Raw genomic sequence first — 23,431 nt, 5'->3', positions numbered from 1 at the left:
GTTCTTGGTTCCCTTTCCCCAGGAAACAGACTGAGTGCATTCGCCCGATCTGTGCCCCTCCGGATTTTATACACCTCTACAAGGTTACCCCTCAGTCTCCTGCTCTCCAAGGAATAAAGTCCCAGCCAGGCCAACCTCTCCGTATCCCCCTCTGGCCCCCACACCCCTCTCCGTGACCCCCTCCTGCCCCTGCACCCCTCCCCGTCTCCGTGACCCCCTCCGGCCCCTGCACCCCTCCCCGTCTCTGTGACCCCCTCCGGCCCCTGCACCCCTCCCCGTCTCTGTGACCCCCTCCTGCCCCTGCGCCCCTCCCCGTCTCCGTGACCCCCTCTGGCCCCTGCACTGCTCTCTCTGATATAACTCAGGCCGTCGAGTGCTGGCAACATCCTCGTGCATTTTCTCTGCAGGCTTCCTGGTTGATGGCACCTTTCCTGCCGCAGGGCAGCCAAAACCGTACACACCACTCCCGCTGCAGCCTCACCAATGTCTCGTACCACCAGGACAAAAGGTCCCACCACCTGCTCTCAGTGCCCAGACTGGGCTAACCGGCTCTGGGCAAACTCCAGCAAAGGACAGAGCTGTCTCTCCAACTCCTGGGGCTCCCCGTCGTTGGTCAGGATCCAGTCCCAATGGACTCCATCATCTAGTCCACACTCCGACTCCGCGTCATCCACACCTGCCCGGGGAGCGAGAACCAACGTGGTGTCCATTACCACCGGCAACCAGTGACCGCGGACAGGCCCCGCGGCTGCTCGTCACGGGCAGGCGGAGAGGTTCACGGAGGAAATTCCGGAGCTGAAGGCATGGTGGCGGGGCAGTGAGAGGAGGGGCTTAGAAACCAGAGATATGGGGTGTTGTAGGGGGCCACAGAGACGGGGACGGGTGTCGGGGTCGGAGACGGAGAGGGGTGCCGGGGCCGGAGACGGGTCACAGAGACGGGGAGGGGTGCAGGGGCCGGAGGGTGTCACGAGGATGGGGAGGGTGTAGGGGCCGGAGGGGGTCATGGAGACGGGTGGGGGTGTATTGTGACAACCTTTAATACATCCAGGTTTTTAACATAAGCAGTACCCGGAGGTGACTCGGAGCGGGAAGGTGGGATTAGGCTCCCTTAATACCAGCACAGACACAATGGGCCGAGTGGTCCCAGCGGTGTGGGAGGTGACTGGGGACGTGCGTCCTGACTGTGAGCAGAGGTACAACAACTCCTGTACCTGCGGTGAATGTCCAGCCCCTCTGGCTGCGGGTCTCCTGGGAGGCCACCACACGCACCGTCTGCGTGACCTCGGCGAAGTGCCTCTGGAACCACTGCACGTCTGACTTCCGCCGGGCGTCACTGACGATCTGTGAGGAGAGAGGTGCCGCTGTTGGGTCATCGTGTGAGAGGCTGGGGCTGTGTCCGGACATGCAAGGTCAGCTGAGGTCTGGGGGACCCTCAGTCATGCTGCACCCCTTCCACACACACACACACACACACACACACACACAGAATCTGTCTCTCTCTCATACAGAGCGACATGACACACATCTAGTCTCACAAACACAAAATTTGTCTCGCTCTCACACCACAGACACACACACCCTGCGCACAGACACACACACACACAGAATCATAGTTGCAGACGCACATGGTTGCATCAAAGACACAAAGTCTCTTACACAGATTCACAAACACAAAGTGCATGACTGACTGTCCCTCATACTCACACATGCACTGTCTCAGACGCTCATGCGCACACACACACACACACAGACGTGTGCACTTGCACAAATGAGGCCAACTTCTCTTGCAGAATTCTTGAAGCTCACGAGTGCTTGTGTCAGTTTTCAGTTAAGTGAGATCCAGTGTTGGCCAGCTGCGGTGCCCACCGACGTCAGTGCAGCTGGCACAGGAAGGGTGCCAACATTGTGCTGAACCTGCCGCATCAGCCCTGAGAGTGAAATCACTCGAACCCATCCAGGCTTCCCCGGTACGGTTGGTGCAGCTGATAATCAATGAAAGAGTTCAACACCTCCACTCCCTCCCCACCGCCCCTCCCACAGCACGACGCTCCCTCCTTGCCGCCCATCCCACGGCACGGCGCTCCCTCCTCACCGCCCCTCCCGCGGCGCTCCCTCCTCACCGCCCCTCCCACAGCACAACACTCCCTCCTTGCTGCCCATCCCGCAGTATGTGTGAGTATGAGGGACAGTCAGTCATGCACTTTGTGTTTGTGAATCTGTGTAAGAGACTTTATGTGTCTTTGATGTGCAGCACTCCCTCCTCGCCACCCCTCCTGCGGCACTCCCTCCTCATCCTCCCTCCTGCAGCACTGCGTTCCCTCTTCGCCGCCCCTCCCACGGCACTCCCTCCTCCGCCCCTCCCGCAGCACTGCGTTCCCTCTTCGCCGCCCCTCCCACGGCACTCCCTCCTCCGCCCCTCCCGCAGCACTGCGCTCCCTCCCACGGTGCTCCCTCCTCATCCCCCCTCCGGCGGCGCGATGCTCCCTCCTCGCCGCCCCACGGCGCTGAGCTCCCTCCTCGCCGCCCCTCCCACCACGTGACGCTCCCTCCTCGCCGCCCCACAGCGCTGCGCTCCCTCCTTGCCACCCCTCCTGTGGCGCGACACTGATCACAAGCCGAAGTCACAGGGAGAACAGAACTTTCCACCTCACAGCTGCAGAGTTTGGGACCCAGAGGGTTTTGGAACGAAGTGGAGATCTCCTTACCCACACTGGCGACTTCACGTCCTTTACGATTAACCGGCAGAAGTAGCCCGGATCACAGGCACGTTTCTTTTCACCCCAGCAAATCATCTCCGCTCGATATCGCTCCTTGTACTCACTGGGGCCCAGTAACTGCTCAAGGTCCAAGCCGTGTTCCTGAGTGAAGGAGAGAGTGATGGTAAAGTGTGTGGCCACTCAAATACAGACCGGTCTTACCCACCACATCACAGCCCAGAGCACGAAATCACCCCCAAAACCACTGTGGAATGATGCACTGACGTCTCTTAAACGCAGCACTGAGGGGTTCCACCCTGCCCCAGGTGGCTTCGTTCGACAGCTGGTGTCCCTCGTTGGCGCGGAGCTTCAGGAACAGCCCATCAGGAACAACGATCTGGACTAAGTGCCCCAGCGTCTGGCGTCAGAGTCAAGACAAAACCTCCCGACTTGGTGACAGTTCTGCCCAGTGAATTAGAGAGGGCTGTTTCAGGAACACTGCTCCTATTTCCTTGGGCAGGTGGAGACGCGGACCCGTGTCATGGGGGCAGGTGGAGACGCGGACCTGTGTTGCAGGGACAGGTGGGGACGCGGACCTGTGTCGCGGGGACGCGGAGCCAGGCACAGATAGGGTGAATGGACACAGTCTGTTTCCATATCCTGACCACCTTCTGGGTGAAAAAGTTCAGGTTATCAGCGACATATGTCATGAGATGTGTTGTTTTGCAGCAGCAGTACAGTGCAGAGACATAAAATTACTAATAAATGACAAAATAAATTTTAAAAATGCCAAAAAAAAGGAATAATAAGTGAGTGTTCACAGGTTCGTGGACTGTTCAGGAATTTGATGGCGGAGTGGAAGGTTGTTCCTGAATCGAGTTTGGGTCTTCAGGCTCCTGTACCTCCTCCCCGGTGGTAGTAACGAGAAGAGGGCATGTCCTGGGTGGTGATCTTTGCCACCTATCTGAGGTACCGCCTCTTGAAGATGTGCTCAATGACCCAGATACTGGATCATCGAAAGTTGGATGGCAGTTTTTCTGTGTTAAGGCCGAGCAAGGGTAAAGGAGCAGAGAAATTGTTTGAAAGACAGAGACAAGAGAGTGCAAATGCAGAAGCCTCCGCCGTGCCCTGGATAAAGCCACGCGTGCGTACCTTGGCATACTGCTCCTTAATGGGGGCTGACAACCTCAGAATAGTACAGTTCTCAACGCCCAACCTACGCAACAAACCACAGAGAGAAACATTTACTGCCACACATTATTAACAGCAGCGCACTGCAACCGCGAAGACAGGCCAACGGGCATGCCCCTGGGGGGTCCTGACATTTCTGGGGGGGGGGGGGGCTGGTGGTGGGGAACTGAGTGAATATCGGCTCAAACCAAAGCTAAATGACAAGACTGTTCTTACTGACGGATGAATAGAACAGCGTCAGAGTTAGAGAGCACAGAAACAGGGCCTTCGGCCCAACTTGTCCATGCGACCAAGGTGCCTAACTGAGCTCATCCCAGTTGCTCACGTTTGACTCAGACTCCTCTTGAAGCAAGAATTAGATCTTTTGGGGGGGGGGGGGGGGTGGGGGGGGGGAATGACTGATCACGGGGGTTCTGAAAGCAGAGACAGAAGTTAGGAAATGGAGGAGGGTTTGGGGTTGGCACTCTAGGATTGAGGGGATGCTCTGCCCCCTCACTGATGGTATTGAAACAAGATGCCTGGCAGACAGAAGTCAGCAGAATAGAGAGACTGTACTCCCAGAGAAGTCAGTGTGCTGGGAAAAGCACATCTGTGACACTTGGAATCACCGTCTCGTCAAATGTTTGTGTCCACAGACTTCCACCCAGATTCAAAAATGGACTGACAAACAAAAAAAATGCTGGAGGAACTCAGCAGGTCAGGCAGCATCTATGGAGGGAAATGAACAGTCCCAATGAAGGGTCTCAGCCCAAAACGTCGACCGTTCATTTCCCTCCACAGATGCTGCCTGACTTGCTGAGTTCCTCCAGCATTTTACGTGTGTTGCTCCAGACTCCAGCATCTGCACTCTAGTGTCTAAAGCGGACAAACTGCCTACAGTTATTAGCTGATTCCGCAGAAATAAATAAGGCTTATTTGAGTTATCTAGATTGAAATACTAAGGATAGTTTTCTATAGCAAGAGCAATTTAAGTACTCATTTCCTTTTGTTGACATTCCCACAGAAGTCTTCTACAGGTTACAAACAATCTGCTGGAGGAACTCAACGGGTCGGGCAGCATCTGTGGGAGGAAAGAAACCATCGACATTTCAGGTCGAGACCCGAAACATCGACAATTCCTTTCCTCACACAGATGCTGCCCAGCCCACTGGGTTCTCCCAGCAGATTGTTTGTTGCTCCAAATTCCAGCATCTGCAGTCTCTGGCGTCTCTCTTCCACGGGTTAGGTGGGAAACTTGGTTGGCATGGATGAGTCGGCCAAAGGGCCTGTTTCTGTGCTGTATTATTCTATGATCACTTCTCTTGGGTTGGGGGGGCGGGCTTGTAAGTTAGCCAGTCGGGCTGGCTGGAGGGACTCTCAATCCCAATGCCTGAACTTCAGCTCCTGTTGAAAATGGCGTGTGGGGTGGTGTTTTCCCCAATTCAATGTTGACAAGGCCCGCATTATTGCCCACCCCTTTCAAACAAAATGTGGCTTTTGACCACCTTCTCAAACACTGCAGCTCTCCATCCAAGTGTTTTTAGACCCAGAGATGATGACAAAACTGCGGTACGTTCCCAAGTTGGGACAGTGCAGGACTCAGATGTGAATCCTACAAGTTGTTGCCATCGACTTTGTGCCTGCACCCCTTGTCTCTCTTCGTGGTAGAGTGCAAGGTTGGCAGTGATTGTTGGAGTAGCCTCGGCAGGAAGAGGCAAATGATTCCACGTTCAAAGTGAACCCAGTGAGGCTGCACAGTACGGAGAGCTGAAGGTGTTTAGGATCTGCCTCCCAGTGCAGTCACAGGCTGCTGGAGCAGCTCCATTTCACCAGTGCAGCCCTACACCTGTCGCTATGGAAGCTGAAGCAACAAACAACCTGCTTCAGGAACTCAGTGGGTCGAGCAGCATCTGTGGGGGGAGAGGAATTGTCGACATTTTGACCCAAATTCTTTTCCTCCTAGAGATGCTGCTCGACCTGCCGAGTTCCTCCAGCAGATTGTGTGTTGCTCCAGATTCCAGCGTCTGCAGTCTCCTGTGTCCCCAGTACAGACGTTAAAGTGGCTTGGTATTGGTAACTGGTTTATTATGGTCACATGTACTGAGATACAGCCTCCCCTGCACGGACTCTGTCTACACTTCTCGCTGCCTTGGTAAAGCAACCAGCATAATCAGAGACCCCTCCCACCCGGGTCATTCTCTTTTCTTTCCCCCCCCCCCCCCCATTGGGCAGAAGATACGAAAGCCTGAAAGTGCGTACCACCAGGCTCAAGGACAGCTTCTACCCCGAGGTGATAAGACTATTGAACAGTTCCCTAGTACAATAACATGGACTCTTGACCTACCTTGTCGTGGCCTTTACACCTTATTGTCCGCCTGCACTGCACTTTCTCTGTAACTGTAACACCTTATCTGCATTCTGTTATTGTTTTCCCTTGTACTACCTCAATGCACTGATGTAATGAAATGATCTGTATGGATGGCAGGCAAAACAAAGTTTTTCACTGTACCTCGGTACATGTGACAATAATAAACCAATTTACCAATACAGTGAGAAGCTTTTGTCTGTGAGCCTTCGAGACAGATCATTCCATACACAAGTACATCAAGGTAGCATAAAAGGAAAACAGAATGCAAAACATAGTGTTACTATTGCAGAGAAAGTGCAGTGCAGGTAGACACCCCACCCCTTCACTCACCTGCTTTCAAGAAGCTGCTGAGCCACCTTAATGCCTATGCTGGGTCCCATCAGCAAATCAACGGCAGCTCACAGGCGAGCTATCCCCTCCCCACCACACCTCCTGCCCCACCCCACCCCCAGCCTGACCGACGGGGCTTCATGCTGCAAGGTGCGACGCCCCCCACCAAACATCCCACTGCCAGAGTCACAGAGTCTTCACCCCCCAAACATCCCACTGCCAGAGTCACAGAGCTCCCCCCCCAAACATCCCACCGCCAGAGGCACAGAGTTCCCCCCTCCAAACATCCCACCGCAGAGGCACAGAGTTCCCCCCAAAACATCCCACTGCCAGTCCAGAGTTCCCCCCCCCATACCATCCCACTGCCAGAGTAGAGTCCCCCCCAAACATCCCACTGCCAGAGTCAGAGTCCCCCCCAAACATCCCACTGCCAGTCTCCCCCCCAAAACATCCCACTGCCAGAATCACAGAGTCCCCCCCAAACATCCTACTGCCAGTCACCCACCCCCCCCCTTCCCAAGGACCCTCCAGAGTGATGTCGGGGGGGGGGGGGGAGACGGGTGGGGACTGGTTTATACCCAGGGGCTGCAGGTGCCGGGACCTGGAGCAACGCACAAGATGCTGGGGGAGATCAGCGGGTCGGGCAGCGTCTGTGGAGGGAGACGGACGAGACCCTCCGGCCGCAGCTTTCCAGGTCCCAGGCTGTTGTCCGGGGACCGAGTTGGCGGGGGACCGAGTCCACCACCCCCTCCCCCGGGCCGGACGGAGACCGGGGCGCCGGGCCGGGTCGGGTCGGGTCGGTCGGCGTGGACCCCGCACCACTGACCTGCTCTGAATGCGGTCGGTGAGAAAATCCTTGCCCGACTTTCTCTTCCCGCTGAAGAGCAGCAGCAGCGCGGGCGTCGTCATGGCGGGCAGGGACCCCGGCACTCCTCCGGGGGGGGTGACAGATCTACATCCCACCCAAAGCCCCGACCTCCAAAGCGAGCGCTCTCCACACAAACCCCCTCCTTGTATTCCACCTCAATATAAAAGATAAATGTCCATCCCGGGTTCAGGGCCCGAAACATTCACCTGACAAACTAATTTCTCTTTAAAGCTCCCCTCTGCTCCCAGTGGTACGATCCACGCCGATTAGTCCACTGCTAAATGATCCGGGCGCCTCTACTGTTGGAAGAGCCCAACATTCGTTCCGCTTGTGCCAAAGAGCGGCACAGCACGGGCAAAGGCCCTTCGGCCCACACCTGTCCATGCCGACCTAGATGTATCCTAAAGATTAATCCCATTTGCGAGCACTTGGCCTCTAGCCCTCTAAACTCTTGTTATCCATATACCTGTCCACTTAGAAATTTACAGCACAGTCCAGGCCCTTCGGCCCACAATGTTGTGCTGACATTTCATCCTGCTCTAAGATCTATCTAGCCCTTCCCTCCCACGTAGCCCTCCATTTCTCTATCATTCATGTGTCTATCTAAGAGTATCTTAAACATTCCTAATGTACCTGCCCCCACAACCTCTGCAGGCAGTGCGTTCCACGCACCCACCACTCTCTGTGTAAAAAAACTTACCTCTGACATCCCCCTTATACCTTCCTCCAATCACCTTAAAAATTATGTCCCTCGTGTTAGCCATTGTCACACTGGGAAAAAGTCTCTGACTGTCCACTCGATCTATGCCTCTTATCATCTTGTGCACCTCTATCAAGTTACCTCTCATCCTCCTCCTCTCCAAAGAGAAAAGCCCCAGCTCACTCAACCTATCCTCCTAAGACATGCTCTCCAATCCAGGCAGCATCTTGGTAAATCTCCTCTGCAACCCTCTCTAAAGTGTCCACATCCTTCCTATAATGAGGCGACCAGAACTGAACACAATACACCAAGTGTGTGTAACCAGAGTTTTATAGAACTGAACATCACCTCGCGGTTCTTGAACTCAATACCCCGACTAATGAAAGCCAACACACCACACACCTTCTTAACACACTATCAACCGTCCACCTTATCTCTGCCTCACATAATTTTAAACATTTCTATAAGGTTGCCCCTCATTCTCCTAGGTTCCAAGGAATGAAGACTTCGCCTGGCCAATCTCTCCCTATAACTCAAGCCCTCGAGTCCTGGCAACATCCTCGTAAATCTTTCTGCACTCTTTCCAGTTTAAACCACATCTTTCTGATAACACAGTACTCCAAGTGCGGCCTCACCAATGACTTATACAACTGCAATGTAATGTCCCAACTCCTATACACAGTGCCCTGACTGATGAAGGCCAGTGTGCTAAATGCCTTTTTCACCACCTTGTCCACCTGTGGCGCCACTTTCAACGAACTGTGTAATTGTACTCCTAGGTCCCTCTGTTGCATTGCACTCCCATGTGCCCTACCATTCATAGTTTGACTTTCCAAAATACATCACCTCACTAATATTTGTATTGAAATCCATTTGAAACTCCTCAGGCCACTTCCCGAACTGATCAAGATCGCCCCCCTAATCTACAATAACCGTCTGCACTATCAACACCACCTAATTTCGTGTCATCCGCAAACTTACTGATCAAGCCTTGTGCATTCGCATCCAAATCATTTATATAACTAACAAATAACAAGGCTCCCAACACTGACCCCCGCGGCACACTGCTAGTCACCGGCACACTGCTAGTCACTGGCCTCCATTCTGAGAAACAAACTTCAATCCCCCTGCATCCTACCTCCGAGCCAAATTTATTTTTACCTCCTCTCTTTGTTTTATTGTCATTTTTGAAATTGAGATCTTAATTTATGAAATGTAACAAAAAAAACCATGTGCCACATTGTCAGCAGACAGATGGCCAGCATGACCACTTTGCACAACAATTTGTTTTGTTTTTTTTTCCAATTCTGTACTTCATGTACAATTTTGTATAATTTATGTTTTTCTGAATGTTATGTATCTGATGCTTCGTGTCTGTGATTCCGCTGCAAGCAAGTCTTTCATTGCACCTGTGCACACACGGACTTGCATATGACAATAAACTTGACTTATTTTTTAGATGATTGAGCTTTGACAATATTTTTGTTTGTGGAAGTTTTCTGTGCATGAATTGGCTACCACGCTTTTCAACACGACAACTGTGGCTGCACTCCAGTCTTTCATTGGCTATAGAAACAACCATTACCCCTTGCTCATATCCTGTAAAGAGGCCAGGGTGGTGTTCCTGGAAACAGTTCAAGAAAATGCCCAGACAGCCATCAAACGTTTCAACGTGAAAGACACTGTAGAAATGCAAGCACATTTGTCCTTCTTTTAAAAGGCTTTTTCTTTAATTTATTTGTTTAGAGGATGAGGAGATTACAGGAAATGTTGCCATTTGCTGTGCACCTGTCACTGTCCCCCATAGTCCAACCTCTCCTTACAGCTAGTGCCCTCTAATCCAAGGAACATCTTGGTGAACCTCTCCTGCACCCTCTCCAAAGCCCCTAAATGCTTTCTGTAATGCAGTGACCAGAACTACACACAATATTCCCAATGTGGCCTGAACCAAAGCTTTATACAGCTGCAACATGACTTTCTGAGTCAACAACCGCACAAATGACCACTGTATCATTTTGCACTAATATGGACTTTGTATTAGGGAAACAAAGGACTGAGGATGCTGGAATCTAGATGAAAAACACGATGATGCTGGAGGAACTCAGCAGGCCAGGCAGCATCCGTGGAGAAAAGCAGGGATTCTCCTTTCTCCGTGGATGCTGCCTGGCCTGCTGAGTTCCTCCAGCATCATCATGGACACTGTAGTTTTTGTTCTAACTGTTTTTTCTTGTAAAAATTGTGTATGATTTATGTTTAAGTTATGATTTTCTTGTGAATGCTGCTGATCTGATGCTGTGTGCCTGTGATGCTGCTGCAGGAAGTTTTTTTCACTGCACCCGTGCACACATGGACACGCAGATGACACTAAAAGAACTTTGTTTTTCTCCTTCTAATTATGTTCTTTCTTGTAAAAAATGTTTTCAGTGTTTAATTGATGTTTTTCTTGTGAATGCTGCTTTTATAATGCCATGTACCTGTGATGCTGCATTGCACATGTGCACACATGATCCTGCGCATATGACAAACTCGACTTTGAAGGACAAGCACGACGTACACTTTCTTTATCACCCTATCTCCTTGTGATGCCACTTTCAGGGAGCTATGGACTTGCACCGCAAGATCCCTGCTAAGGGTCCTGCCATTTACTGTATAATTACCTCTGACACTTGACCTCCCAAAGTGCAACACCTCGCACTTTAAAAGGAAAACATCAATAGGTGCAGCGCACTTTGGTATTGGTATTGGTTTACTATTGTCACTTGTACCGGGTCCAGTGAAAAACTTGTCTTACAAACCGATCGTACAGGTCAATTCATTACATAGTGCAGTTACATTGGGTTAGTACAGAGTGCATTGATGTAGTACAGGTAAAAACAATAACAGCACAGAGTAAAGTGTCACAGCTACAGAGAAAGCGCAGTGCAATAAGGTGCAAGGTCAGAACAAGGTAGATCGTGAGGTCAGAGTCCATCTCATCGTATAAGGGAACCGTTCAATAGTCTTATCACAGTGGGGTAGAAGCTGTCCTTAAGTCTGGTGGTACGTGCCCTCAGGCTTCTGTATCTTCTACCCGATGGAAGAGGAGAGAAGAGAGAATGTCCCGGGTGGCTGGGGTCTTTGATTATGCCGGCTGCTTCACCAAGACAGCGAGAGGTAAAGACAAGTGGCTGGGGCAGCCTGAAAGGGATGTAAAAGGGGCTGAGGAATCTTAAGTCGTAGTTTTGGTCAACGCGCAGTGTTGACGATGTTGCTCTCTCGGGGGTGAAGTCTATTCATTCACCATCCATTCATTCGTTCGCCATCCATCCATTCATTCATTCCCAAGCCACTCATTCATAACCTGAGGACCAATAGGAGACCGCGCCTCTACGTCACCAGCCATATAAAAGACGCTGAGATTGTACGTGTTGACGTCACGACAGAGCGTCCTCTCTCCAACCACACACCCGCCCCCCCTCCCCATCCACCCAGCCCTCCGAGTAAGCCGACGCGTGATTGGACGCGGATCGGCACGTCGGCCAATCACACGCAGCGTCGGAGCGCGGTGGCCGGGGCATCGGATGCCGGGCGGCAGTTGGAGCTGCTCTTTGTTCTGGAAGTTTCCACCTGCAGGAAAGTAAATAAAAGGAAGGAAAGATGAGGTAAAAGCCCGAGTTCCCGAGGGCAGGCGGCGGCGGCGGCGGGGTTGTGGATGGTTCCCTGAGGGGAACGGGGCGAGCGGCGGCGGGGCCTGAGGCCCAGTCCCCTCATGGAGCCCGGCGGTGCTTCCCCGCTCCGTGAGGGCGCCCGCACCGCCCGCTGCTCCCCCCGGCCGGCCGGCAGAGCCACCCTTCCTTGGCGACGTGTCAATTAAACCGGGTCTGGAACCGGCGAGTGGGATCAGTGGCGGCGCCTCCCGCGCTCAGCCTCCTCTCGTCGTTCCCCTGCTCCCGTCCCGCGTCCCCCTCCGCGTCCCCCTCCCCCCCCCTCCCCCCCTCCGCGTCCCCCTCCCCCCCCCCGGTCCCCCTCCTCCCCCCCCGGTCCCCCTTCCCCCCCCCCGGTCCCCCTCCGCGTCCCCCTTCCCCCCCCCCCCGGTCCCCCTCCGCGTCCCCCTTCCCCCCCCCCCCCGGTCCCCCTCCGCGTCCCCCTTCCTTCCCCCCCCCCCGGTCCCCCTCCGCGTCCCCCTTCCTTCCCCCCCCCCCGGTCCCCCTCCGCGTCCCCCTTCCTTCCCCCCCCCCCCCCGGTCCCCCTCCGCGTCCCCCTCCCTCCCTCCCCCCCGGTCCCCCTCCGCGTCCCCCTCCCTCCCTCCCCCCCGGTCCCCCTCCGCGTCCCCCTCCCTCCCCCCCCCCCCCCGGTCCCCCTCCGCGTCCCCCTTCCTCCCCCCACCCCCCGGTCCCCTCCGCGTCCCCCTTCCTCCCCCCCCCCCCCGGTCCCCCTCCGCGTCCCCCTTCCTCCCCCCCCCGGTCCCCCTCCGCGTCCCCCTTCCTTCCCCCCCCCCCGGTCCCCCTCCGCGTCCCCCTTCCTTCCCCCCCCCCCCGGTCCCCCTCCGCGTCCCCCTTCCTTCCCCCCCCCCCGGTCCCCCTCCGCGTCCCCCTTCCTTCCCCCCCCCCCGGTCCCCCTCCGCGTCCCCCTTCCTTCCCCCCCCCCCGGTCCCCCTCCGCGTCCCCCTTCCTTCCCCCCCCCCCGGTCCCCCTCCGCGTCCCCCTTCCTTCCCCCCCCCCCGGTCCCCCTCCGCGTCCCCCTTCCTCCCTCCCCCCCGGTCCCCCTCCGCGTCCCCCTTCCTCCCTCCCCCCCGGTCCCCCTCCGCGTCCCCCTTCCTCCCTCCCCCCCCGGTCCCCCTCCGCGTCCCCCTTCCTCCCTCCCCCCCGGTCCCCCTCCGCGTCCCCCTTCCTCCCTCCCCCCCGGTCCCCCTCCGCGTCCCCCTTCCTCCCTCCCCCCCGGTCCCCCTCCGCGTCCCCCTTCCTCCCTCCCCCCCGGTCCCCCTCCGCGTCCCCCTTCCTCCCTCCCCCCCGGTCCCCCTCCGCGTCCCCCTTCCTCCCTCCCCCCCGGTCCCCCTCCGCGTCCCCCTTCCTTCCCCCCCCCCCGGTCCCCCTCCGCGTCCCCCTTCCTTCCCCCCCCCCCGGTCCCCCTCCGCGTCCCCCTTCCTCCTCCCCCCCGGTCCCCCTCCGCGTCCCCCTTCCTCCCTCCCCCCCGGTCCCCCTCCGCGTCCCCCTTCCTCCCTCCCCCCCGGTCCCCCTCCGCGTCCCCCTTCCTCCCTCCCCCCCCGGTCCCCCTCCGCGTCCCCCTTCCTCCCTCCCCCCCGGTCCCCCTCCGCGTCCCCCTTCCTCCCTCCCCCCCGGTCCCCCTCCGCGTCCCCCTTCCTCCCTCCCCCCCGGTCCCCCTCCGCGTCCCCCTTCCTCCCTCCCCCCCGGTCCCCCTCCGCGTCCCCCTTCCTCCCTCCCCCCCGGTCCCCCTCCGCGTCCCCCTTCCTCCCTCCCCCCCCGGTCCCCCTCCGCGTCCCCCTTCCTCCCTCCCCCCCGGTCCCCCTCCGCGTCCCCCTTCCTCCCTCCCCCCCGGTCCCCCTCCGCGTCCCCCTTCCCCCCCTCCCCCCCGGTCCCCCTCCGCGTCCCCCGTCCCCCCCCCCCCCCCGGTCCCCCTCCGCGTCCCCCTTCCTCCCTCCCCCCCGGTCCCCCTCCGCGTCCCCCTTCCTCCCTCCCCCCCGGTCCCCCTCCGCGTCCCCCTTCCTCCCTCCCCCCCGGTCCCCCTCCGCGTCCCCCTTCCTCCCTCCCCCCCGGTCCCCCTCCGCGTCCCCCTTCCTCCCTCCCCCCCGGTCCCCCTCCGCGTCCCCCTTCCTCCCTCCCCCCCGGTCCCCCTCCGCGTCCCCCTTCCTCCCTCCCCCCCGGTCCCCCTCCGCGTCCCCCTTCCTCCCTCCCCCCCCGGTCCCCCTCCGCGTCCCCCTTCCTCCCTCCCCCCCCGGTCCCCCTCCGCGTCCCCCTTCCTCCCTCCCCCCGGTCCCCCTCCGCGTCCCCCCATCGTAAGGAACAGTAGTAGGCCATCTGGTCTGTTGTGCCTGCTCCGCCATTCAGTCAGATCATGGCTGTTCTCGCCATGGACTCAGCTCCACGTACCTGCCTTTTCCCCATAACCCTTAATTCCCCGACTATGCAAAAATCTAACTTGTGTCTTAAGTATACTTAATGAGGTAGCCTCTACTGTTGCTTTGGGCAGAGAATTCCACAGATTGACTACTCTTTGGGAATAGCAGTTCCTCCTCATTGTTGTCCTAAATCTACTCCCCCGAATCTTGAGGCTATGTTCCCTCATTTTAGTCTCACTTACCAGTTGAAATAACTTGCCTGCCTCTAACTTATTTAACCCTTCATAATTTTACCTGTTTTTATAAGATCCCTTCTCATTCTTAATTCCAGCAAGTGTAGTCCCAGGTGACTCTCTCTCCTTGTAGGCGAACCCTTCATCCCCAGAATCAACCTGGTGAACCTCCTCTGCACCGCTTCCAAAGCCAGTATATCTTTTCTCAAGTTAGGAGACCAGAACTGCATGCAATACTCCAGGTGCAGCCTCACCAGTACCCTGTACGGTTGCAGCATAACCTCCCTGCTCTTAAATCCAGTCCCTCTAACGATGAAGGCCAACGTTCCATTTGTCTTCTTGATAGCCTGTTGCACCTGCAAACCAATTTTCTAAGTCCCTCTGCAATCTTTCACCATTTAAGTAATAATCTGATCTTCTATTTTTCCTTCCAAAGTGGATGACCTCACATTTACCAACATAGTACTCCATCTCCAGACCCTTGCCCACTCGCTCACCATCTCTTTTCCCTCATCCCCATCCCTTCACATCTCTCTTCCTCGCCCTCTTAAGCTTCCTCAGTACTGATCCTCCAGTTTAAATGGAAGTATGTTCGTGGATTTCAAAGTAATCAAATGTTCATTTGGATTTCTTTGCAGTTATATTTGTGGTCATCCACTTTGAATTTAAATAGGATCAAACTTAGCATTTTCTCTCTGGTGAGGAGGTCAATGCAGTTCATACTGACTTGAGCTTCATATGTGCAGGTCATTAAAATGTCACAGACAGGTACAGAGGATAATCAAAATGAATGCAGTACTGCTCTTTATATCCAGAGAACTGGAATCCTTAGTGGTGGGATGGGGTGGAAGGTATACTGCATCAGCAGAGCCCTGCTAAACTCATGTTGGCAGCAGTTCTGGGTACAAAATCTTCATTAGCATCATTGTCATGACTCACCAGCAAGTATCTTGACTTCAACTGACAGCAATTAAGTATATTGATATATTTCCAAATTTAGAAGATTAAGATGTGACTTGGATATTAAGGTGAATTGAGAGGCTGAAGTAAAAACAGAAAATGCTGGAAATACCCAGCAGGTTGGGCAGTTACTGTGGGAAGAGAACATGTTTCAGATTGAAGATTTTTGCTCAGAACTAGGAAGGAGTGTAAAGAAGCTTGTTAATCTGCAGGAAAGGGGCATGTCCCAGACAGGATAAAGCCAGGGTGACTATTGGTTGAGATGAAAACAAAGTTATCTGGTCAGTGAGTGAATGGGAGCAGTTAAAGAGTGAGAACATAGACAAAAGAATGTTGGAGTTGTGAAATGCAGTGCAGGGAGACCTGACAGGAAAAATACACAAACAGGTTGAGCCAATTTCACAGATGGATGACTGATACAGAAAAATGAAGTTACTTGAAGTTGCAGAATTCAATATTAACTTCAGAAGGCTGCAGCTTGCCCAGATGGAAGATGAGCTGCTGCTCCTCAAGTTTGCATTGGACCTCATTGTAACAGTATAGGAGACCACAGACTGATAGGTCAGAGTGGGATGGGTAAATAAAGTTGCAGGAAGCTCAGGGTTGCCCTGACCACAGGTGCTTTGCAAATTGAGAGGCTAGTTGCAGAGAAACCATTTCCAGTGGTTAAGGAGTCAAGGGCTGGGGAGATTATGTGGTCCAAAATTTAGAGCCAAGCCTTTCAGGAGTAAAGTTCGGAAACACTTGTGCATCCAAGGTGATAAAGGTTTGGAACTCCATTCTGTAAATGGCAATTGATGCTCTGTCAATTTTTATTTTAAACCATACATTTTTTGTTCATCAAAGTACCTTAGATTCTGGAAATGTTCCGATTCTGATAGTTCTCCTTGAGAAAGTACTGGAATCCATTGTTAAGAAGTAATAGTAGGAATGATTGGACAATCAAGTAAGAAAGCTGGGTATAAAGGGAGGCAGTGGATGTTGAGTGTTTACACTTCTATTAGGCATTTAATAAGGAGCCACATAAATGGTTACTGCATACTACAACTGCTCACAGCATGGGGGAAAAGATGTCAGTATGAATGGAGGGTTGGCTACATAACAGAAAGCAAAGTCTTGAGATGAATGGATAATTTTCAGATTGATTTTCAGTAGCTGGTGAGATGCCACAGGAATTGGGCTGAGGTCTCGCCTATATGTTGGTCACTTAGATGAAAGGATTGAGTGTAATGTAGCCAAACCAACTGATATTTCCAATGTGGAAAAGCAAGTTGTGAGGAGAACAGTGTGGAGGTACGGATATAGGAAGGATGTGGAGATACAAAGTCTGCAGAGGGATATGGAAAGGGTGTGAGGAGGCAAATCAAGTATAAAGTAGGGAAATGTATGGTTGACTAATTAGGTACAAAGAAGATTATTGTTAAATGAAAATAGTCTACAGAATGTTGAGTTTCAAAATGATCTAGGTGTCCTTATTGAAGATGCATAAGGTCCGCATGTTAGTACAGTAAGTAGTTAGGAAGACGAATGGAATATTGGCCTTTATTGCAAAGGAAATGCAGTATAAAAGCAGGGAAGACTTAGCAGAGTTGCACAGGGCATTAGTGAGACCACACCTGGAATACTGACTGCATATGTTCCTATTTGCTATCAAACCAGGTATAATTTTAGGATGCAGTCCTGATGCAGGGTTTCAACCCGAAACATTGACAATTCCTTTCCTCCCACAGATGCTGCCCGACCTGCTGAGTTCCTCCAGCAGATTGTTTGTTGCTCCAGATTCCAGCATCTGCAGTCTCTTGTGTCTTCATAATTTTAGGATCCTCAATTCCATTTCCTTCCAGCTATTTCCACTCCACTGTAAATGATCCTGGCTTCTCACTTCACTGTTCACTGCTACAATCTATGGCCTTAGCCCCCATTTTATAACTGGGTGCTCAGCATGGTGCTCTGGCCAACATATTCTCCTGTTTTGTACAAATTCCTCAGTGCCCCAGACTTGCTCATTGCAGCATTGAATAATGTACATAAATGAAAGGTGCCATTAGGCTGCTTCCACAATCCTCACCCTCCCCCACCCCAACTTTCCCATATTTTTTCTCTGCTTCTACCACCTTTATGTAATGCGTTCTAGATCACAAAAACTAGCTATGTTACAGTTTTCAACACTCTACGCAGGGTCAAATCAAACCTCTGAACTCTTGCCACATCTTTTTGTGAATAGTGGAAGCTAATTAAATGGTTGACAGGAGGGGAAGGTTCTGTCAAATCCCCAACATCAATAACTGTATTACCCAATTTGTGAGTGCAAAAGGCAGGGCTGATTGGTTTAGAACTATCTTCGACCAGAAGTGCCAGGTGTCAGGATGATCTACTATAACTTCCTCTTGAGCTATTTATTTCAAATTAAGTCTTTAACTAATTTGATTAATTTAAGAGAATATTTTTAAAAATGGCTGCAAGCAATGGATGAAGCAAATGTTGTGGGCTGTGACTATATTGCAGTTGTGGTGTTGAAGACATGTTCCTGAACCAACTGCACCTCTAGCTAAACCATTCCAACATAGCTTGCAACTTGCCCAACAAACTGGAAATTTGCCCAGGCATGTAGTGTCCACAAAAGGAGAACAAATTAACCAAGTCGATCACTACCCCATCACTCCACTCTCACTCATCAACAACATGATGGAAGATGTTGTCAGAAAAGGACAGCGCATACAAAGTAAAACTAAGAGTATACATCCATAAAAGTCAGAGCAGGAAACAATGGTACAAAGAGTAAAATAAAGGCTCAAGATCATAAGAAAATAGGAGCGGAGGTTGGCCATCAGGCCCTTCAAGACTGCCCTGCTGTTTAATATGATCATGACTAATCTATGCTGTCCTCCACTCCTCTTCTGTGTCATTTCTCCATACTGCTCAATTCCTTGATTTATCAAGTATTTATCCACCTCTATTCTAATGATCCAGCATCCACCAACCGCCAGTGCAGAGGATTCCAGAGATTTGTCACCTTCTGCAAGGAGAAATTTCTTTGTACCTCAACTTCTCCCTTTTAGGCTTTGGCTTTGTGCTTGTTTCCTATATCTAAGACTCCTTGGCCAGCCCCATATCTTGTAGTCATGTCCCCTTCGAAACTCTCCCACTTGTGAAAGCTGTTCGAGTCTGTTCCGCTAGTAAAAACAGTGGGAGAGTCTTTAGAGTGACAGCAAATGCTTAGGCCATAATCTCTAGAATTACTTTCCTAAATTCCATGCTCCCTCCTCTTTTTAATGATACAGTGGATTTTTGACCATGCTTATGCTCATCCCTATTTCTTAGACTGTCTTTATCTGAATGTACACAACATTTGTGAGGAGATAGGAGAATTGATGGCACAAATAGAAATAAATGGATTTGATTTAATAGCCATTACGGAGCTGTGATTGCAAAATGACCGCTCTTGGGAATTGTATATTCCAGGATACAATCTAAAACAGATGGGCAAATTGGAAAAAGAGGCAGAATGTTCCTGACATTAAAGAATGAGATAAAGGCAGTGGAGAGGAAGGATCTTGGCTCAGAATTGTGAAGCAGGATCAGTTTGACCAGGAACCAGCAAGGGACAGAAAACATTTCTGGGATTGGTATTTAGGCTTTCAAGCAATAATGGTAATGTAGTGCATAATGTAAATCAGAAAATTAGAAGTGAATATAACAAAGTTAATACAATGAACTTGGGGGACTTTTCTATACATAGACTGCATGAATCAAATGAACATTAAAATATGTTGGATGAATTCATGGAAAGTATAAGAAATGCCTTTCTCGAGTATGCTGTGGAACCAACAAGAAAACAGGCTATTTTGGTTCTAGAAAGGATTATTTGATGATCTTGGAGTTAAGGTACTCTTAAGGAACAAAGATCATAATATGAATGAATATTGCATAAAGTTGGAAATAACAGCTTAATCTGAAATCCAGATCTTAAATTGAATCAAATGAACTGTGAAGGCACAAAGCATGTGTTGGCTATGGTAGACTGGGCAAGGTAAAAAGTATGGCAGCAATCAAGTAATGGCTAACATTAATATACAGTTCACAAATAACGTATCTTTTTAAAGCAAAAAAAAATCCCAACAGTAAAAGGGACTATCGGGAGAAGTTGTACTAGCTCAAAGGAAAAGGCTTGTAACATTGGCAAAAATGGGCAGGAGAAGTTATATTGGGGAACAAGGAAGTAGAAGAGAAATGTATTTTTGGCTCTGTCTTTACTGAAGACCCAAAATCTCCCAGATATATTAGAAATCTAGATGTAATGAGGAACTCATCAGTATTAGTTTTAAAAAGAAATTGGAATTGAAGAAATTGGTGGGAATGAAAGAAATAAATCTCCACTACTGTTTCAAAACTGCATTTGTCTCGAATTAATGATTCCTGTAATTGCTTAATTAGCAAAGACTGTGTGTAACTGAAATAGCCAATTCCAGCCAGAAGCTTGCAGGTCTGAATCGCAGGCTGTACATATCATCAAGATCAATCGGAGCTTACTGATGTGGAGCGGGGAGGTGAGGGGTTAACGCCATGCAGCATTTCCATTTCCATCCATTATCTTTTGATCCCCAGCGGAATGGGCTCACGTCCCATATCATCCTTTATTTATTTGTGATGCCTTTCATAGTCAAATATTGTGGGCAGTCAGTATGCTGTGATAGCTTGGGTGAATGCAAGAGGATACTTTAGAAAATATGCCTTCAGAAAGTGAGTAGATTGATCCTTAAAGGTATTAATTATAATGGACATTACAAGAACTGTAGACCTAAATGTAGTTGACAGGAAAAAAAGTTTGGGCAATAAATCTTTGACTTCAGTTGTCTTTTTAACCAATATGAATAATGAGATTGGTCTATGTACTTCTACTAATCTTGCCTTTATTTGTGGTTTTATTTGATCTTCCTCACAAAATATTTGGGGTTGAATGATTCTGTTGATTATCCCTGCTGTTGCTGCCTACTAGGTTTTGATAGCTCCATGTTTCTTTCCATTTGTGACTGAAATACAGATGCATTTGAATCCAGGACTTGGCTTGCTTTATACTTTTGGTGTTGGCCACATCCAGGATTCAGGAACTGGGACCCACTACACCACAGATCACCTTAACGCTGTTTCCTCATGATTGCTTGTTTGCTCTCCTATAGAGCTTGTATTCATTTTAACCGCGCATTCATTTGCTTTCTATTGCAGAGGCGACAGAGGACGTGGTCGTGGACGTTTTGGCGCAAGGGGTGGCCCAGTTGGGGGGTACGTGTCATTAGAGACTAGTTTGTTTAAGATTCTCTACTTTGAAATCCAGATTTTTATTAATTTGAAACTTTATTTCTCTCATGTGAACAGGTTCAGACCTTTCGTCCCTCACATCCCATTTGACTTCTATGTGGTAAGTCACAATTCATCAATTTTAAAGGTGTTTTTTGGGCATTGGATTCTATGGGCAGCGATCTTGCTTCATTACCTATTCTGATCACCATTTTGTGTACTTCTGCTTTAACTAGGTACTTAAAATCTCGGATGGATTGCACGCAAGCCCAATCGTGCCCCCTCCTGTTTCAGTATACCACAGGGCATACTGGTTATGTTAAAATGCTACTGTGCAAATCCCCCCACAGGAGCCATGAATTGAAATTCAAGTTGGGTAATAAATCTGGAACTAAAAACTAATATCATTAATTGTATTGAATCATAATTAAAAATGCCCCTCAAAAGATTATCTGTCATTCTTAACCAGTATGTAACCTGGACCTATAACACTCATAACTACCCTCAGAAGTTGTCTCAGTTCAAGCACAGTCAAGAGATGGGCAATAAATGCTTGCCTTTCCTTCAGCATCCACATTCTAAATTTAATCGGAAAACACAGGCCAATGGGGTAATAATCAAAAGTGGGTTTTTGCATCCTCTAGCCCACGGCATAGACTGAACCTTTACAAGTCAGTGTAGGCAGACATATTTCCTCTATCATTTTAAGGAAGTGGGCAAGGAGAGAAGAATTGCATTTCTATAGTGTCTTCCACCACCTTGGGATTCCCTAAAGAACTTCACAGCCAATGAAAGACTTTTTTGAGTGAGGCACCTGTGGTAATGTAAGAATGCAGCAGGTCATTTCATGTGTGTCAGGCTTCCATGCACCAGTTGTGATGATGTTGAGGTAACCTGGTTTGGTGATACGTTGGATATGGTGTCCACTGGACTAGAGAGAACTCTTCTCCTCTTTGAATAGTTCTTTATTTTATGTCCACCCAAGAGGGCAGGAGGAACATTTCTTTCTTTTTGCACTACTTCTGCTTGCACTACTATCTTTGCACCACTCTGTTGTTTTGTGCTCATCGCTGTATTTATTGTTCCCATGTATATTGTTTACTCTGAGCTTCATGAGAGCAAGTATATGACGGTAAACTAATCTGAATCCAAGTCCACTTTAACATCTCATTTGAAAAATGTCACTTCCAATGGTGAAGTGTTCTCCAAATGCTGCACTGGCTTTGTGACCTTAGATTTTTTTCTTTGCCTCTCTGGAGCAGAACTTGAAACTACAAACTACAGATTCTGGTTTAGCTCCAGCTAACACAGTAGTAGGTCATTGGGATCAGCCTACTCCAGCAGCAGTGTTATTTCTGAGCTTTCAGTGAAGCCTTCAGTGAGATATTAAACCAAGGCCTTGTTTTCTGTTCCATTGTTGAGAAAGGCGGTGAAAAACCAATGACCCCATCGGGAAATAGGTTGGAAGTTTCTGAGCCATCAATTAACATGTGAATAAACAGTTTAAGACATTATATCATTCATGGTGCAGTGAGTGTCAGTGAATTTCAAAATTGATATAATTAACATGAAGCACTTTTGAAACGTTTTGATGTATTATAAGATATTATGTAAATGTGAGCATATCTTTTCAGATAATGCAAAAGATCTTGACCCTGATGACTCAGCTTGTTGCTCAGTCTTGTGCTTTTGTATTGGAGATGGAGGATGCTTTTATGTTGGTGTTGAGCTTGCTTGCAATATTTAAATTCTCTTTTTGAACAGCTCAGTGGGTCCATGAATGATTATTTTTTAATTATCATAGTTAAAGGGGTAAGATTTTGCACTGTATTCATGGGTATTGATCACCTGGTATTGGTTTATTATTGTCACTTGTACCGAGCTACAGTGGAAAAACTTGTCTTGCATACTGATCGTACAGATCAATTCATTACACAGTGCAGTTACATTGAGTCAGTACAGAGTCCATTGATGTAGTACAGGTAAAAACAATAACAGTACAGAGTAAAGTGTCACAGCTGCAGAGAAAGTGCAGTGCAATAAGGTGCAAGGTCACAACAAGGTAGATCGTGAGGTCAGAGTCCACCTCATTGTATAAGGGAACCGTTCAATAGTCTTATCACAGTGGGGTAGAAGCTGTCCTTAAGTCTGGTGGTACGTTCCCTCAGGCTCCTGTATCTTCTACCCGATGGAAGAGGAGCCGAAAAATCATGGAGCTTGGGAGATCCATTCCTGTCTGAAATCAAATGCCTCAAACAAAGGGAAGTGCAGAAAATTAACAGGAACATAAAGGATAGGGATATAAAGTCTTGGTAGATTTCATAGATTTCTTTCCACATCACCATTTTGCTTTCCAAAGAAAATCAAGCGTATGAACAGAATAGCTCTTTCAGTTGTTTGTGCCCATTCCTCCATTCATTTAGATCGTTCTTCATCAGGAGTCATCACCATTACTGTCATTTCTTGCTCTTACCCAATTTTAAAAAAATGTCAATTTCAGTCTTGCGTTCTGGGAGAGAAAATCTTAGTTCTGCTGTTCTCTGGCAGGCAGAGTCAGAGGATGTGGGGAGAATGCAGAAAAATGGTGTTAAGGCCAAAATTGGATCTTATTGAATGATGGAGTACGTTTAAGAGCTGATGTAGCACTGGCCCTTGTTTGTGTGTTCTTATGAATAAGCACATATTGATTTTATTTTCATGACCTAGCTCTATTTTAAGATTTCACTTCCCTAAGGAAGTAGATTTTCCATCAAATC

The 23,431-nt window shown here is 50.3% G+C and overlaps 2 protein-coding genes across 4 annotated transcripts in view; one reads left to right on the top strand and one right to left on the bottom strand.

The window, feature by feature from the left end:
• Window positions 1-316: 316 nt before the first annotated feature.
• On the bottom strand, window positions 317-7,476 carry pmvk (phosphomevalonate kinase). 3 transcript variants are annotated; one of them, XM_052045781.1, is made up of 5 exons: window positions 7,391-7,476; window positions 3,849-3,912; window positions 2,706-2,858; window positions 1,212-1,341; window positions 317-676 (listed from the first exon to the last, which is right to left on the bottom strand). In XM_052045781.1, exons 1-5 carry the CDS (start codon window positions 7,471-7,473, stop codon window positions 525-527), a joined length of 582 nt encoding a protein of 193 aa, XP_051901741.1. In that variant the 5' UTR covers window positions 7,474-7,476; the 3' UTR covers window positions 317-524. The 3 variants fall into 3 exon arrangements, with proteins under 3 accessions (XP_051901741.1, XP_051901742.1, XP_051901743.1); XM_052045782.1 differs by lacking the exon at window positions 7,391-7,476 and adding an exon at window positions 7,143-7,318; XM_052045783.1 differs by lacking the exon at window positions 3,849-3,912 and having other exon boundaries at window positions 7,391-7,470.
• Window positions 7,477-11,624: 4,148 nt separating this feature from the next.
• ilf2 (interleukin enhancer binding factor 2) overlaps window positions 11,625-23,431 on the top strand; it is a 36,330-nt gene continuing 24,523 nt past the window's right edge. Inside the window, exons 1-3 of the mRNA XM_052045839.1 lie at window positions 11,625-11,773; window positions 20,604-20,660; window positions 20,754-20,796. Of these exons, the coding sequence (XP_051901799.1) occupies window positions 11,769-11,773; window positions 20,604-20,660; window positions 20,754-20,796 (105 nt within the window). The 5' untranslated portion in view covers window positions 11,625-11,768. The remainder of the gene's footprint in view (window positions 11,774-20,603; window positions 20,661-20,753; window positions 20,797-23,431) is intronic.

Source organism: Pristis pectinata, chromosome 40, assembly GCF_009764475.1.
Source record: "Pristis pectinata isolate sPriPec2 chromosome 40, sPriPec2.1.pri, whole genome shotgun sequence".
Lineage (NCBI taxonomy): Eukaryota > Metazoa > Chordata > Chondrichthyes > Rhinopristiformes > Pristidae > Pristis > Pristis pectinata.
The sequence above is the reverse complement of the archived record's forward strand: the minus strand, read 5'-3'. Positions and strand labels throughout refer to the sequence as shown.